Source organism: Mangifera indica, chromosome 1 (genome assembly GCF_011075055.1).
Source record: "Mangifera indica cultivar Alphonso chromosome 1, CATAS_Mindica_2.1, whole genome shotgun sequence".
NCBI classification, from domain to species: domain Eukaryota; kingdom Viridiplantae; phylum Streptophyta; class Magnoliopsida; order Sapindales; family Anacardiaceae; genus Mangifera; species Mangifera indica.
Window position 1 is genome coordinate 21,846,033 of NC_058137.1, and position 16,433 is coordinate 21,862,465.

At 31.8% G+C, this 16,433-nt stretch overlaps 2 protein-coding genes across 3 annotated transcripts; one reads left to right on the forward strand and one right to left on the reverse strand.

Moving 5' to 3' along the window:
• The first annotated feature begins 7,350 nt into the window (after positions 1–7,350).
• On the forward strand, positions 7,351–11,067 carry LOC123211682 (protein WVD2-like 4). 2 transcript variants are annotated; one of them, XM_044630509.1, is made up of 8 exons: positions 7,351–7,521; positions 8,271–8,490; positions 8,615–9,001; positions 9,098–9,156; positions 9,498–9,567; positions 9,660–9,731; positions 9,853–9,960; positions 10,430–11,067. In XM_044630509.1, exons 2-8 carry the CDS (start codon positions 8,308–8,310, stop codon positions 10,883–10,885), a joined length of 1,335 nt encoding a protein of 444 aa, XP_044486444.1. In that variant the 5' UTR covers positions 7,351–7,521; positions 8,271–8,307; the 3' UTR covers positions 10,886–11,067. The 2 variants fall into 2 exon arrangements, with proteins under 2 accessions (XP_044486444.1, XP_044486453.1); XM_044630518.1 differs by having other exon boundaries at positions 7,355–7,521; positions 8,615–8,962.
• Positions 11,068–13,825: 2,758 nt separating this feature from the next.
• Positions 13,826–16,433, reverse strand: LOC123216376 (fasciclin-like arabinogalactan protein 16). Its single transcript, XM_044636801.1, has 3 exons — positions 14,972–16,433; positions 14,118–14,211; positions 13,826–14,024 (listed from the first exon to the last, which is right to left on the reverse strand). The coding sequence occupies exons 1-2, from the start codon at positions 16,263–16,265 to the stop codon at positions 14,138–14,140; spliced, it is 1,368 nt and encodes a 455-aa protein (XP_044492736.1). The 5' UTR covers positions 16,266–16,433; the 3' UTR covers positions 13,826–14,024; positions 14,118–14,137.

Here is a 16,433-nt window from a genome sequence, read left to right on the forward strand (position 1 = left end):
ATTTTTAGAAAAACCAAATAAAGTTCACTAATAGAAATAGATGAATGGTGGGAATTTAATTTTTTTGAGATTTAAAATATGAGAATTTTGTTTCATCGACCCTTAAGTGGGATATAGTCATTTGGCCTTTCTTATGACACAAATATATTTGTTTCAAATAATTTTATGAGATAAATTTTCTTTTATGACAATCAATGCGGAAGCTACGTTTATGTAGGAGTAAACCTGAACTAAACTGGTTTGGTTAGGTTCAATTTGGTTTAAATTCGTTTAACTTGATTTTGAGTTGAATTCAAGTTAGAAGGGTTTGCTTTTAAAACTAAGCCAAATATGAGTTAGAAAGAGTTCAATTTGATCTAGGTTACGAGATCGTGAATGGTTGATTTGATTTTAACTTTATTGAAGAGTCAATTTGAATGAATTATATCAAACAATTGTCAAAACAATATCATTTTCTTAAATATTAGATAAAACAATGACATTTTTTCAAAGAGTTGCGAACTCAAATTACAAATTTGAACCACAAATTCATGTTATCCTTGATTTTGGCTTGTCAAATTCAAACTGAACTTGAATTAAACTATTTTTCATTTGAGTTAAACTCAAGTTTAGAAGTGTTGAGGGCTCAACTTGATTTGTATCCACCCTTATGTTTAGGTCTAGGGTAGCCTAGCAGTTAAAGTTATATATGAACCAAGTAGGCTCAACTTAACTTGAATTTGTTTAATTCAACTTCAAATTGAAAGATTCAAACAATTTTTGAAATCAAATCGAACTTGAGTTATGAAATGTTTGACTCAGTTCAGCTTGAATTTAGCTCGTATGACTCAAATTAGTAGTTGAAATATGTGGTTTGATTCAGTTTGAATTCATAGTTTAAATTGATGATTCGAATTTATAGCTCAATTTAACTTGAATTTATGACTCAAATTGATAGTTTTGTTTATTATTTATATAAAATGACATCGTTTTGTCAATAAATTATGAATTTAAACTATTGATTGAAACTATAAATTCAAGTCAAACTTAAACTGAATTAATTTTTATTCAAACCCAATTTAAGTCACCTTTAATTTTACTCGACAAACTCATGTTAAACTCGAATAATTTTCTACTTGAGCTACACTTGACCCAAAGGGCATTTGAGTTTAGCCCAATTTAGATCATGCCAACTAAATTTTTATTAATTTATATTTCAATTTTTTATTTTTTACTTTTTTTCCTTTAAAGCTCAATTTTTTTCGTTACATTTCCTTATGATTGTATATCAACATGGTAGTCAATTCGTGTATCATGTTTTATATCGAAAATCTAATTTTTTATATTGTATCTCATATATTGATACATCTTTTTAAAAATAATAATAATATAATAAAAATATATGATCCTCACATCATTATCTTGAAAATATCACAAACATTCTTTAAAATTTTAAAATTTTTATATATAGCTTTATCACGTTATTACCTCTCCAAAAAGGTATATTAATTTCGATTACTAATATGTGCATTTTCTTTTTAAATTATATCATATCATATACTAAATATCTTATACCGCAATATACTACTACTACCCTCGCATATCTAACAAGGGTGAAGATGCATTCAAGCCTAGAAGAGTAGTATGCTATAATATTATTCCAAACTAATATATATATATATTTTATATACTTTAAAGTATATATTATTTTTTATTTAAATTATATCACACCACATATTAAATATCTTATACTGCAATATACTACTAACCTCGCATATTTGAGAAGGGTGAAGATACATTCAAGCCTAGGAGAGTAGTATGCTATAATATTAATCCAAACTAATAAATATAATTTTTACAATTTAATCCTCAAAAAGTTTGTTTTTTTAATCACCTTAATCATTACTATGGACCCCTCCGAATGCGAATTTCTAGCCACGAGCCTCTCACATGGGGTTGCCTGACGGGAATCTTCCAATTTCTATGCCTTTTATTTTATTCCATTGACATAGTGGCAGATGAACCTGGCAATCGGCATTAGCCGGCCACGATATTAGAAATGCACACTTCAACGGGGCATGATTTTTAAGATGGGCAGTATCGGGCCAGCAAGCCAAAAAATGTACAAAATTGGTTTTTGACAAACGAATCCATAATAAAACTACAGAAACGTAACCGGAAGACCTTGGTTTTGGTCATACCATGATTTGTGGCACGACAAGTTATGCCAAATTAGGCAGAGTCTATCTTTGACCATGAATAAGTTTATTGGTAGATACAACAACTAGAGTAAAATTTGAATTAAATTAATTCGAGTTTGATTTTAGATAATTTATAAAATTTCGAAAAAAATAATTGACTTTTTATTTTTAATCTGAACTTTCAATATTTACGTGATTAGATGTGATTGAATGTAGAATACATGATCTGTGGGTTGGGATTCTCTCTTCTAATATACCCATAAAACAAAAATTAATGTTGCAGCATAACCCAGTTGGGTTGGAGAATTGGCTGCTAAGTAAAGCAAAATTAGTAGGGAAGGGAGTATCGTCTACATAATTCTTCTCTACACACAGTAGTGAACATATTGGCCCCAAATTTTGCCTACAATTTGCTGTATTTTGATAGCTAATCATATCAAACATCATCTGGCCCCATTTCAACCTCTAAAATCAAGTGTTAGAGGGCTATGGTTGCTTATTTCTTTTCTTTCATGTCTATTTCTGCACTTTCACCTTGACAGAAATTTGGCTAGATAGCAAGTCTCTCTCAATGACAGGAAATGAAACCCTTCTAGCCATTACCATTTGTATACATGAACGGATGAACCTCGTAATTCCTGTTTTTGGCATCGGTACAACGCTATGTCGTATCAATGGACCAAACACATCTACTCTATTTTATCATAATCAAAGGCCAAAAGACTTATTCCTATCCAAGATTTAGTTCATTCTCAAGTACATATGGACAGAATTTTAAAAATTCAAACACTCAACAATAGGTTAACTTTTGGTAGAATTTTTAGTTGACAAAACTGTCATTTTACCAATAAGATTAAAAAATATATAATTTTTTTCATCATTTTTCCCCTCATATTTAAAAAATTAACAATTTCTTCCAGAATTAAATTTAGAAAAATTCACTTTTCCTTTTAGAGTTTTAATTTTCCGACAAAACCTCTTTGGCAACCAATATTGTCCGACCATCTCTCTCCTTTCATCGAAGAAGACGAGTCTTCATTTGGACAAAGATGCATCTTCTTTATTCAGATGAATCGATGAGACCATCAATTTGGCTTCGTTGATTGCAATCGATGACCACATTTGGAATCAATGAAGAGCTAAGATAGAAGCAACGGATCTTAAGCTGATTCCATAGAAATGCAACAAATCTATCATTGAAGCTGATTTTTCATATTCAATTCAATTCGTCGTCAATTAGAGCTTCTTCACTTGTCAATCAAAGTAGTCGACAATGGTTAAAGGAGAAGGGAGAAAGGAGATGATGATCGTCGTCGTCGTTGTTGTTAAAGAAAAGAGAACCCTAAAAATATAAAGAAAAAAATTACTTTTTAGAGTTTATATATAAGATAAAATGTAGTTTTTAAAATTTAAGAAAAAAATATGATAAAATTATATATTTTTTAATAATATTAATAAAATAATAATTTTAATCTCAATTTTAACTAAAAATTAATTTATAAATAAGTATTTAACTTTTTAAAATCCTAACTATTTATATTTGAAAATGAACTAAACATAGAAGGGACTAGGTCTTTTGGCCTCCTGGAGCGCGTGAGTGACATTCCGACATTCCAACATTCCAAGGCCAGCCTTGCACTTGAATGCAACGTACCACCCACAAAATCCACATTTCAACAACAACGTGGAATACGATTGGGGTGGAATCGGACGGCTGATATTGTCTCTCAACGCCCTAACATTTCGGTTTGTTTTGCTCTCTCTCTCTCTCATTCTTCAACGCACGCTGTTGACAGCTCATGCGCTGTTGTTGGTACAGGCGGGGTCAGAAATCACAGGTTAATCTTGGCGTATCGTCAAACCAATCATGTTCGATGCTCCTGCCACGTCATCACACACCAGACTGATGGAGACACCCACCTGTCACCGATGTGCCGGTCATCCCCACCATTCACCCATTTTAGAATTTGTACCACACCTTTTAAATTTCGTCATTCAAAACCCCCCAATAGTTTTGGAAAACATTAAAAAATACCATGAAATAATTGAAAATCAGCTTGAGAGATTACCAACTAATTAAATACTTTTTTATACAATTTAATTGAATTATGTCCTCATTATTACTTATCAGAGTTTTAGTGAGGATTCGAATTCTCTTATTAAACAAAATGGATTTCACCTTTGTTTTTGAATAAATTTTATTTTTAATGAGAGAAAAAATTTATTTATAATAAGTAATATACCTAAAAATAAAATTTAAATGTCAATATTAAAATAGTATAAATAAATTTTAAATCAAATTAAACATAAATATTCATATTAATAAAATATTTATTAACTAATACATTTATAATTGTCATCGATATTATTTTGTATTTTAATAGTAGTATAGAATGATCCATTATTAATTCTATGAAATACATCATTCTTTATAGAAATAACTAGGATTGAATCTGAATCGAATTGACTTATTCTTAAAAGTCGATTTGACTCAATTTGACATGACTCATATTTATTTAGTTCAAATTCAAGTCAAATTTGAATAGAAAATTTTAGTTCATTTTTTAAGTCGAGCTAAACTTGACCTAGACATGCTTAGCTCGAGTTTAATTCAAATTCATAATTCAAATTTGTAGTTTGGATTTATGGCTCAAGTTTAGATTAAATTTATTGTTTGAATTAGTGGTTTGAATTTATGACTTATTAAAAAATTGACATCGTGTTACCTAAATAATAAGTAAAACGATGTCGTTTTGTAAATGCTCTATAAACTCAAACCACGAATTCGAATTACCAATTCAAGTCAGGAATTTAAGTTGAATTCAAATTAAACTAAATCATTTTTTATTTGAGCTAAATTTGAGTCACTTTTATTTTGATTCAACAAACTCAAGCCAAACTATTTTTTCTTCAATTTGAACTCAAGTAAAAGGTGTTTGAGTTTAGTTCAATTTGTATCCACCCTCATAAACGACAAAACTATAATTTAATTATTGATTAAATTTATTAAATCATAAAAACAATAAATTCAAACATTTCTTGATATTTTGTTGGAATATCACGACATGGTTTTATCAACGTGTTTTTTTTTTTTCAAAACAACATCAACGTAATTTCATCTTTAGGATGGATTATAAAAGTTGTTTTATTAGAATGTTTGACAAAAGTGTATTAAAATTTTGAATGCTTAACACTAGTAAAATTCGAGAGGAGAGAAATGGTTGGTAACAAATTTCGTTTTGAATAAAAAATAACGAGAGTAAAAACTTTTTTTTTTAAAAAAAATAAAAATAACATAGTTACATTATACAATTAAAACATATATGAAAGGTATTAAACTAATGGGATTTTTTTTAATTTTAAAACTCAATCTAATTTTTTCTTTAAAAAAAACTCTGATAGACGATATCTAATTAGTTTTTAAAAGAGACATTATTTCCTGTTTCGATTATACCAAAACAATAAATTTCTTTTTCCTTATGTCAAAAGAAATATTCATTTTAATGATTAGATGATATTTTTATTAAATTATAAAATATATAAATATTAAATAATTTATATCATTTACACCCCTAAAATATAATCAAATTACATTTTCTCCTACTGACTTTAAAATATATTACTTAAACCTCTATCTTCAATATAAAATAAATGAAAACCCTAACCCTAACTCTGATATGTCCCAAATTCATAATTACACCAATCATAATTGAAATTAAGGTTAAAATCAAATTAGAATATCAAAATTACATCAGAATATGATTTCAATTAAATTATACTATTTCAAAGTGATTCTAGCTAGTCAGTGTTTTTTTTAGGCCAAACGACTATTTTCCACCCAAAGTATGTGTTTTTGTCAAGTTTTCTCCTATTAACTTTTAAATACCCATGGGTTGTTAAATTTAACGGACCCCTAACCCCTAAAAAATTTATCTTATTTTCCCCTCTAAAATTTTAAAAACTAACAATTTTCCCCAACCAAAGTTTTAAAAAATAGGGTTTTCTATTTTTTAGAGTTAGTTTTTCGACACTGTTTTTTCTCTCCGACGACCTCCAAGCGACTCCTCTTCCTCCCCGGCATAGCCTCCTTCCTACAATTATGCTAGGCTGAAGAGTCGTCTTCATCGACGAAAATTTCTGGGACAACCGCCAGAAGGAGGTCGCGCAGGAGAGGAAGAGGAGTCGCTTGGAGGTCGTCGGAGAGGGAGAAACGGCGCCGGAAAACTAACTCAAAAAATTGAAATCTCTAGGGGGGAAAATGCAGTTTTTTAAAACTTGGGTTGGGAAAAATCATTAGTTTTTAGGGTCTAGGAGGGAAAATGAAATCAAATTTAAGTTTATTTTTAATAATACAGACAAAATGATGATTTTACCCTTAAAACCGTTAATTTTAACTGGCCACGGGTGGGTAAGTAATATTTTCAAAGTTAATTGGGAGAAACTTGGCAAAAGCGCATACTTTGGGTGGGAAATAGTCCTTTGGCCTTTTTTTATTAAAATTGCGTAGATCTAATGAGATTTTTACCACAGCTGCTGATGGTTTCAGGTTTTGAAAGTTAATTTTTTTTTATAAAACAATGGTGAAAATATATTTAATAAGGTTTAGAGGATAAAATGTGTTTTATTTTTAATAAATATTAAAATTTACAAAGAATATTTTTATATTTAAAGTGCATATATCCTAAAAGTTATCTAATTTTATTAGAAGTGCTTGATGAAATATGGAAAAACGCAAATTTATATCACCTAATTACACGATAAAGTATTATTTATATATTTAAATATATATTAAAAAACATATATATATAATTTTATTATAAGTAAAAATATATATTTTTAAAGAAGATTAGATTTGAATTTCTGTTATATTTATAAAATTTTGATTTACTTGATATAATGATTATAAATTTAATTACTATATTTTAAATTTATTTATACAATTAATACAGATGAGACCCCAATTTCTTTTTTTAACAAAATGAAAACTTGTTATTTTTGGATGAAAAAAAAACCGCTCTCCCTTAATTTTTTCACCTTTTATTCACCCACCACAAAGCATTAAAGTCAAATTCCATTGGCTCTCACCAGAATTCATTATTTCAATAAAATTACTAGACAACGCCCAATAATGCTAGGGCCATTTTGGTCCTTTCATATTTTCCATCAATCCATCTGTGCATATCCACTTCACTGAAAAACTCTCGCTGCCAACTCCTTGGCTTAGTCTTTGTCATTGTCTTCTTCAAGCTCTCAAAACCAACTCTGGCTGACTCTCTTCACCATTTCCTTTGGGTTTCAATTGGGTTTGTTTTAGTTCATTCCTTCAGACTCAGTTCACAAGGTGAGTTTTTTCTTTTTCTTTTTCTTTTATTTTGTTAGTTTTATGATGCAAGATGGTAATTTGGAGAGATTTTTCTATGTGGGTTGGTTGAATTTTGAAGCTTTGAAGCTTAATAGACGAGTTCAGTTTTTAAACTTCCTGTGAATTGGTGTTCTTGAAGATGAGTTCTGTTGGATCTTTTTGAACTTCAGTGCCGTTTCTCCTATTTGGTTCCTGAGAAAATGAGAAAGAAATGACAGTAGAATCTTGCTATTCTTCGTACGTTGAGTTTTCATTTTATGAAAAATTAGAATGATATGGAATGTAAGTGGAGATATTTGCACATTATGGATGAATTTGAGTTTGAGTTTAAGGTGATAGTTGAAGTTTCTATTCATGGCCTTTCTTGAGTTCCAATTGCTTGAACTATTATCTCTAGATTCTAGTTTAATTATTCTTTGCTGAATAAAACTAAGTTTTTGCTTTGTATTAGTGCTCAACTTGTTTGGATCTTCAATTTGATTAGGAGAAAATGTGAACCTAAAGGGGAAATGAAAGTTTGAATCTTAAGGTATTAATTATATTAGATTTTATTTCTGATTTGTGAGATTTATTTTGAATCTTATAGCGTCCAGAAAAATTGAAATTAGTTTGATACACATAGGAAAAGAATGTCACATTGATAGTGTTTCTAGTGATTGTTTCAAAGTCACTTGACATTTTCTTTTTGAGGCAACCTTTAAGATGGTATTGTAATTATAATTTTGCAGGACTTGGTGCTTCTTCGTTGTTACATTCTTTTAAAGAATGGAAACTGAAAATGGATTTTTGATGGAAGAGGAGACTATTATGATTGCAAAAATTCATGAGGAAGGATCTGCTCTTGAAACAAAGAAAGAAAAACAGAATGCCAGAAATGCTGAAGAGGCTTCCAAGGATGTTACAAAGGCTGAAAGTGTTTCAGAAAGTAAAATCTCAAAACCCTTGAAGGTACCTTGTTATCTTTTGTTCATTTTCTTCACTTGATCTGTTCTGTTGTAACTAATTTTTGCTGTATATCTGAATATAAGTGTGAGTTTTGAATTTGTATTTCTCCATCTATTTTTTCTTTCAGGGACCTAGTAATACTAATGACAGTAATTCAAAAACCGGTAAAACAATGAAGGATAAGACAAATCTGAAAGGCGGAACTCAATTTACTTGTAGCCAGAGGCTTGTCCTCTCCAAGAGTCTTTCCTTTCCAGCAAGAGGGACTAATGCAGATGGTATGAAGAGGAGCATAGATGGACACCCAGTTAAGAATGAAATGAAAAACACACGAGCAAATGGGGCAAAAGCTCAGGGTTCTTTTGCCTATGGAACTGTCACTTCAGTTTCCCGACTGAATCAACCCAACATGCGTACATATGCTGCAGCAGACTTGAAGGAAGTGAGTACAAATGATGGAGTTTCTTCCAGGAAGGCAAGTTTAGCATCTGTTCCTGGCGTTCAAAAAGCTGCAGTGAGCTTTTGTGTTGTCATTTCTTCCCTTCATCATCTTTTCCTATACTGTTTAGAAACTTCTGTTAATTTAGTCGCTTTTGTCTTTGCTTTTCAGCCAGTGAAATCTGGTTCGGTGAATGCAGCTGCTAACAGTCCTCCACATGAAGTTTCCCAGTGAGTAGTCTCCATCTATTACATAGATATGTCAATCCTCTTCTATCGGTGGCTGAAATTATGCTAAATAATTTGTTGAAAGACGTGTTAAAACTGAAGTATTAGAAGGGACTTCTATCTATATCTAGTGAGCCGATTATAGTTGTAGCATATCATACATAATTGCAGATCAGTTGATCAAAATTCAAAACCTATAACAAGTGCATTATCACAAAAAGAGGACGACGATACCCGTTCCACTACTTCATATTGTTCTTATCTTACCTTGTTGTGTTGCTTTTCTGGTTTCCTGGTGTTCATTTCACTGATGTGTCTATTGTTTTCTGTACTTCAAACAATAGTGCCACCGGGAGGAAGAGCAGTGCAGGATTCAACTTCAGGTTGGATGAACGTGCCGAAAAACGAAAGGAGGTCATCTATTTGTATTTAATTTCTCTACCATTGCATTAACCTGTTTACACTGAATATAAAAATAATTGTACTGTGGTCATTTTTCTCACCAGTTCTTTTCAAAGCTGGAAGAGAAGGTCCATGCCAAGGAAATGGAAAAATGCAATTTGCAAGCAAAATCAAAGGTAGTGTGGCTAACCATGTTTTGTGCTTGAAAGAAGATTTCTTTTGTCTTAGTCTATCCATTATGTTTTTAATTCATGTTTTAAATCTGATTAATCTTTGAAATTTCATGGTATTGTTCAGGAAAACCAGGAGGCAGAAATCAAGCAACTGAGGAAGAGCTTGACATTTAAAGCTACGCCAATGCCTAGCTTTTACAAGGAACCTCCTCCAAAAGTTGAACTAAAGAAGGTACATCACTATTCTTTAGACCTATGTAGATAGATCTTGGAACAGAAGTATCATGTAAGATTTCTACATGACAAAATTCCCACAACCTCGATCCTAAAAGCTTCCCTATATATATATATATATATCGAAAGTTCACATCTTTCATTTTCTTTTTCTGCTGGAAAGTGATGTTGCTGGCTGAAGGATAGGCAGCCAACAACTCTGATACATTGAATGATAGCTTGGAAGCTAAGGATACATCGTATAAGCTCAAACTTATGCTAGCATCATGCTGTAATGTCGTTTGTTCATCATGTTAGTGGCCTAGATTCGCAATTAGTCCGAACATGTAGACTGGAGTGTAAGTGTATGCCAGCACACTAACACTCATTCTAGTCTTTGCAGGCATATCTGGTGAATTGTTAATTTTGAGCCCCTTGTTTTATTATGTGTATCATCATTATACTCATTTTGTGCTGCCATGTCATAGATACCGACCACACGTGCAAAATCGCCAAAGCTTGGAAGAAATAAGAGTTCCATTGCTGCAAAAGACATCACTTTTGAAAACGGAGAGTCCTCCCTTAGCCCAAAAGTAAGCCAAGAACAAAGCAATTCCACCAAGGGGATCACAACAAATTTCAACAAAGGCTCTGCCATTTCAAAAACTCCCATCAGAAAGTCTCAAACAAAACTTCAGCCGCAGGATGCTGCGCAGGTGAAATCTGAAGCAAAGCCTAGTAAGTCAAAATTGAAGACCATAAAAGCAGCAGGCAACCAGAATCTGGAAAAATGCAATGGAAAACCTGAAGAAAACCAGATCCAATCTTTGGTCCATCTTGAATGCCAGGATGCAAATCAGAACCATCCTGCTCCAAGTGATGGAAAGATTATGAGTATTGCCAATGCCGAGATTATGCCACGTGAAGTTACAGTTGGCGGCTGAAGAAACGAGTCTTAGCCATTGTATTTATAGGTTCTCAAAGTTTCAATTTCCATAATGTTTGTTCATAGTCTTGTATGTTGTAAGTTGTAAGTTGCTTATGACATTTTATATATATAAAATTCTGGAGATGTTATATATGTAGTGCCTACAGGTCAAAGTTTAAGGCATTCATTTATTGAGCACATTTGTCCAAGCATAACAGGTAAACACACTTAACATGTATGTACATTGTAATTATATGGATGTACATGCTTCAAAATCCTACATAAAATTTATTGGATTCATCACCCTAGACCACCATCATATTTTTCAATTCAGTTTCAATGATATATTTTTTCTCTTGATAAATTAATATTAAAATACCTTGGATTATAAATATCTTAATATATCATGAACAAATATAAATACCCCTAATGTGGAGGATTGCGGGTCATTTTCTCTTTTGGTTTTCTTGTGAGTTTGAGTTCATATTTCTTTAAGAAAACTTTTCATAATAGAAATATAATTATACAAGAAAGAACAATTTTTACAATGATCAAGAAGGAATTGAAAGTCTTTATTAATCTATTAATATAGAATCTTGACAATCGAGTAGTTCATGATAACGATAAAAATGTGAGGCTTTGGCAGGCTATCATTATATATTATACTTTTATATCTTTGTATTAATAATATGTTTCTTACTAATATGTGGGTATAGATGAATTATATCAAAAATCATTTGACCAAATTGGGCACAGCTTTCCAAGAAGCTAATGTGTAAAATTCATACTCTTCCTCCTTTCCCTTACAAATTTCTGGGCTCCTCTCATTTCAAGTTGCTCACCTTACAACTTAACATTTCACTAGCGCTACTCTACTTGAGTCTTGCCATGCATTTTGATTATTTTCGAATGCACTTTAAGCAATTTAAATGTTTATTTAAGTCAAGTTTGAGTTCATTATTTTTTGATTTGGTGAATCATGAGCTTAAGTTTGCTATATAATATCAATTAATTATTAAAAGTTTGAAACATTTCAGTTACATTCTTAAAGATTTTTCTATTTATTTTCTAAATTTTATATTTTTACTATTAAACTCTTAAATCTTAGTACAACAAATTTATCTACTCCCCCGAATTTTTAAAATTTGTACACAAATTTTCACCGATAAAAGTTTATTAGTTAGGGATCATTTCTCTCTACATTAAAATGTCATAACCCTGTACTCTATTTTAAGCATTGGATATAAGCAAATAAGAAGTGTTGATTTGCATACATAATTGTTATACGGTATTTAGCTACTTGAATGACATCTTTCTAAGAAGAGTCTCTTCAAGAAAATTAGTCTCAAATAATTGTGATCAATAGCCAATTTTAAGATTAGTAATTGAAGAACATCATTTTTCTGTCAAACAACTAAGAATGTGTATAGATTATTCAACCAATGATAGTGAGAAGACATTCATTTAATATAAATTCATTTCAAAAATTACCAGAAAGATGTTATGTTTTGATAAATTGATATATATAAATAATTATTATATTTGATTAGTAGTAATAAAATCACTTAAATGTTTTAAATTATGTTGAACTATATTAAATGTGTGGACAGAGAAAATTACAACAAATCAAAAGTTGGAATGAAAACCATCCATCGTCGAATAAGAAATACAAAACAATTGTCTAAATTGTAAATGATGACACAACTATGAACGCAAACCCTTGTTGTATTCTTTACGACGCGATGAAATCTAAATGTTTTTCCCTTTTTGCACAATGGTGAATGGTCAAAATTAGCAGGTGGTGCTTAGTCATGATTAATGGTGGTATGAGTAATTTTAATTTAAATGAAGGATATTTTTGTCTTAATATATGTTTTAGCGTAGGTAAAACAGTAATAATAGTGATTAGGGTTATATGTAACTTTAATTGAATATGACGAATTTTTTTTTTTCTACAAATTTAAATAATTAAAGCTAAAATTAAAACTAAATTAAGATTATATGAACAATCGGAAAAAATTAGAAATAATATTATTTTGTAAAATATTATACTATGTTAGTTTGATAATGAAAGAGTACTGACAAACCAAATAAGAAAATCCCGATAACAGAAGATAGATTAACAGAAAAATCTTCTATGGTATAAAATAAAGATTATAATAGAATTCTTGACTCCCAAGGAAAAGATAAGATATGGCAAAGCGAACTTGCAATTAGCAAAAGGTGAAAGATGACCCAAAGCCCTAATTTGTTTTGTCATTTTTGTAGTTGTCTTCTTCATTTCTTTTCTGATAAATAATCTAGGGAATGCAAATTCTACTAAGTTTATAGTGAGGAGTTACTAATTTATTAAAATAAATAGGTTACTTTAAATTTTAGTCGAATAAATTAAATTCAATGAAAAGAATTTATAATAAATAAATGAAAAGAATTTATTTATTTATTTTCAAAACCATTAAAATGATTCTAAATATGAAATTTTAAAAGTTTTTTTTTTCTTAGAAAAAATATTGCCTATGAGAATGAGGGACCTTTTTTCTTTAATAATCATCAATGATTATCATAGTTGGAATCCAATATTTTCATAGGGCAGGCTGTATCCAGATTGCAGTGTTGTGAGGGAATCTTGAAAATAATAATAATTTTTATGTTATTAATAAGATCATTAAATTAACCATTATGAATATTATATTTGTTAATGATTTAGTCATTTTCTCTCAATTAAATTTTTAATAAAATTATATATATTTATATTAATTACATAAATAAATATATACTTAAAACAAATATAAATTATTATTATTATTAAAAAATATATCAATTATTATTGATAGTCAAGTCAAGCCTTATGAGTTGTGGACTCATCTCTATGAGTTGTGATGTCTCTGTCACCCACCATAAACTATTACTTTTAATTATTAGTTTATTTTGAAACCAATTTTCAATACATGAAAGAGACAAAGGAAGGTGTAAATTTGGATTCACAAGCAATTGATACAAAACAAAGGCAGTTTTTTTTTGCAAGTGATTCTTCCATTACAACAAGAAGATAGATAAAAAAGGAAAAAAAATTAAAAAATGAAAGGTAATTACAGTATTTATAACAAAGCAACATCAATCTTGCAGCCTCCTTGTTTACACAAATCTTCCTGCAACTGCACAATTTAAAAAAAAAAAAAAAAACCAATAAAACCTCCTATCAATGAAATCCCATGTAGCCATGCCAGGGGATGTTCATGAAAACTCACCTAAATTTGGGCAAATTTGATTATTGACAAGTAGAGAAATGGGAATCCTGCCCAACAGCTCCAAGCATTCTACAGGTTATTTCCATTAATTTCCCTGCAATTTCCCCAATTCATTCATATCAACACCACATGCATACCCAATAGTCAACCAATCAAAATCATAAAAAAATAATTTTGCAACACAATAAATAATCATGCCAGCTAAGATGACATATCATAAAGCATAGATTATTAAGACAAAAAAGTGTGGAAAATGAAGAAATTGCAAGTTGTTTTTGGATGGTGGGGTAGCCAAAGTATGTGGCTGCCATGCCTAACTCCCAAGCAAGGAAGAAGAAGAAGAAGAAGAATTTTGATGGTCTAATATATCAATGAAACTATGGGTATCCACCAATTACTTTTAGTAAACAAATGAATGTATATTTAATATGTGTAATTATATAATTACATGATAAACAAAGCTATACGTATACATTTTTAATATATAATTTAGATATACAGGTGATATATCATTATCTGTATACCTAAATTGTGTAACAAATCATATAATGACATATATAAGTGTATATCTATATCATTTGTGTTCTCAAAATGGTATTGCTCTAGATATAATTGTTGCCCACTATATGACTAAATCAATAAAAATTGCTCCAAATTCAATCCAGTGCTTCAACCTATTAGAACTACACTTTATTATCTCACTTAATAGTCATTTAAGGTTTATCAAAATTTAACTTCCTTCTCCAGAATATACCCAAGATTTCCTCTAAATTTACGTTATAATTATAATAATCTAAGTATGATGGTAAAATGAATCTAAATTTATTCTCAAATTAAAAGAAAAAAAAAATTACCTCTTCTTGGCTTGCTCACAACCTTCACATTTGCAGCTTTCTTTACCGTGGAAGTGGGAGTTTCCTCTTCTGGGAACAAAACCCCATCAACTCCCTGCACAGAAATACGCCCGTCCGTATAAATATCCGGGTCAAATAAATAAGCCGATCCATCATCCGACCCAAATTTGACGGATCCATCCGCCTCTTGCGCCGTTACTTTGTGCGGTAACCTTAATGTATCGTACTTAACTTTCCCGAATCTTCTAACGGCGTTATACATACTCTCTTCTGTTTGGTACTCCGGGATTATATGGTAGTAAATAATCTGTTCTGGCGCGCCCGGTTCGCTCAGCTGATCGGTCGTCAGTTTAGCCATTGCTTCATCATTCGGCGCGAGAACCGTTAGGACATAACCCTCGGAAACCAGCCGTCCCATTTCCGTCGCTAACGACGTTAAGTTTACCAGAATATCCGCCATTTCGTTATAACCGCCGTAATGCAACAGCGTGTGGATAAAGTCCTTCACTTGCTTCTCGCCGTTAAAATGCCCGTGTGGCCCACCCGGCCCCGGAGCTGGTGCGGGTGCTAGCGATGGGCCCGGAGCCATCGCGTCGTAGATGGGAAGTACCGGTGGGGCCCCTGCTGGAACCGGAGCTGCCTTTTTCAGCCTGTGAGTCCTCGGGTCGACCTCCGGGGCGCCCTGTGGAAGCACGGCGGCGATTGATTGGAGACTACGACGGCGGTTGAAGTCTTCTTGGACAGATCGAGGGATTAACAGCCGTTCGATTCCGTGGATTATTCCATCGGGTCGGATCACGTCATCAGGTCGGACAATCTCGGCCGAACCAATCACTTTTTTCCCCGAGCTCTTGCTGGTTAAGTGGACGAAATCGTTGCCGAGCGTGCTGTGCTTGGTTGACCCGGGTTTTCTCTCGTCGGGCCACTCGGAGGATCCGATACGTTTGGGAAGAATGTGGAACATCAAGAGGGTTTGAAGCGACTTGAGATTACCGGGTTCCAGTAAAAACCGTTTGAACTCCGGGTCGAGGTCGCGCTCCAAGGCTTCATTTCTCGGGGCAAAAACGGTAATATTGTGTTTGCCCACAGCTTCTTCAAGAGTATGTAAGAGAAGCGCTTTTTCTACGAGTTCAGCTAACTCAGTGTAATGCGAGTCGAGAAGAGCAACAAGAACCGAGTTGGAGTTGATTTGGCCAGATGAGTGGGGCAATGCGGCGGCAATGGAAGCGGTGGTGGAAGAAAGAAGGATTAGATAGATGAAGAAGATGGAGCGGCCATAGATATTGAGATCCATGGCGCTCAAAATGGAGAAGAAAAACAATCTGAAAAATTGACCTGATTGTTAAAGATATGAGGAAGAAGTAGAAGGTAGGTGGTGGGTTGGGCTTTGTGAAGGATAACGAGTGAATGAAATGGAGGAAGAAGAAAAGTTATGAGTGTGAGTTGAGCCGTAAAATTGATG

Excerpts from the sequence above, each read along its gene's own strand:
- LOC123216376 (XM_044636801.1), bottom strand. The coding sequence starts at position 16,265 with ATGGATCTCAATATCTATGGCCGCTCCATCTTCTTCATCTATCTAATC. Across the intron at positions 14,212-14,971 it reads TGTGAGCAAGCCAAGAAGAG|GGAAATTAATGGAAATAACC; the intron begins GTAATTTTTTTT and ends GGGAAATTGCAG.
- LOC123211682 (XM_044630509.1), top strand. The coding sequence starts at position 8,308 with ATGGAAACTGAAAATGGATTTTTGATGGAAGAGGAGACTATTATGATT. Across the intron at positions 9,568-9,659 it reads GTGCCGAAAAACGAAAGGAG|TTCTTTTCAAAGCTGGAAGA; the intron begins GTCATCTATTTG and ends TTTTCTCACCAG. Across the intron at positions 9,961-10,429 it reads CAAAAGTTGAACTAAAGAAG|ATACCGACCACACGTGCAAA; the intron begins GTACATCACTAT and ends GCCATGTCATAG.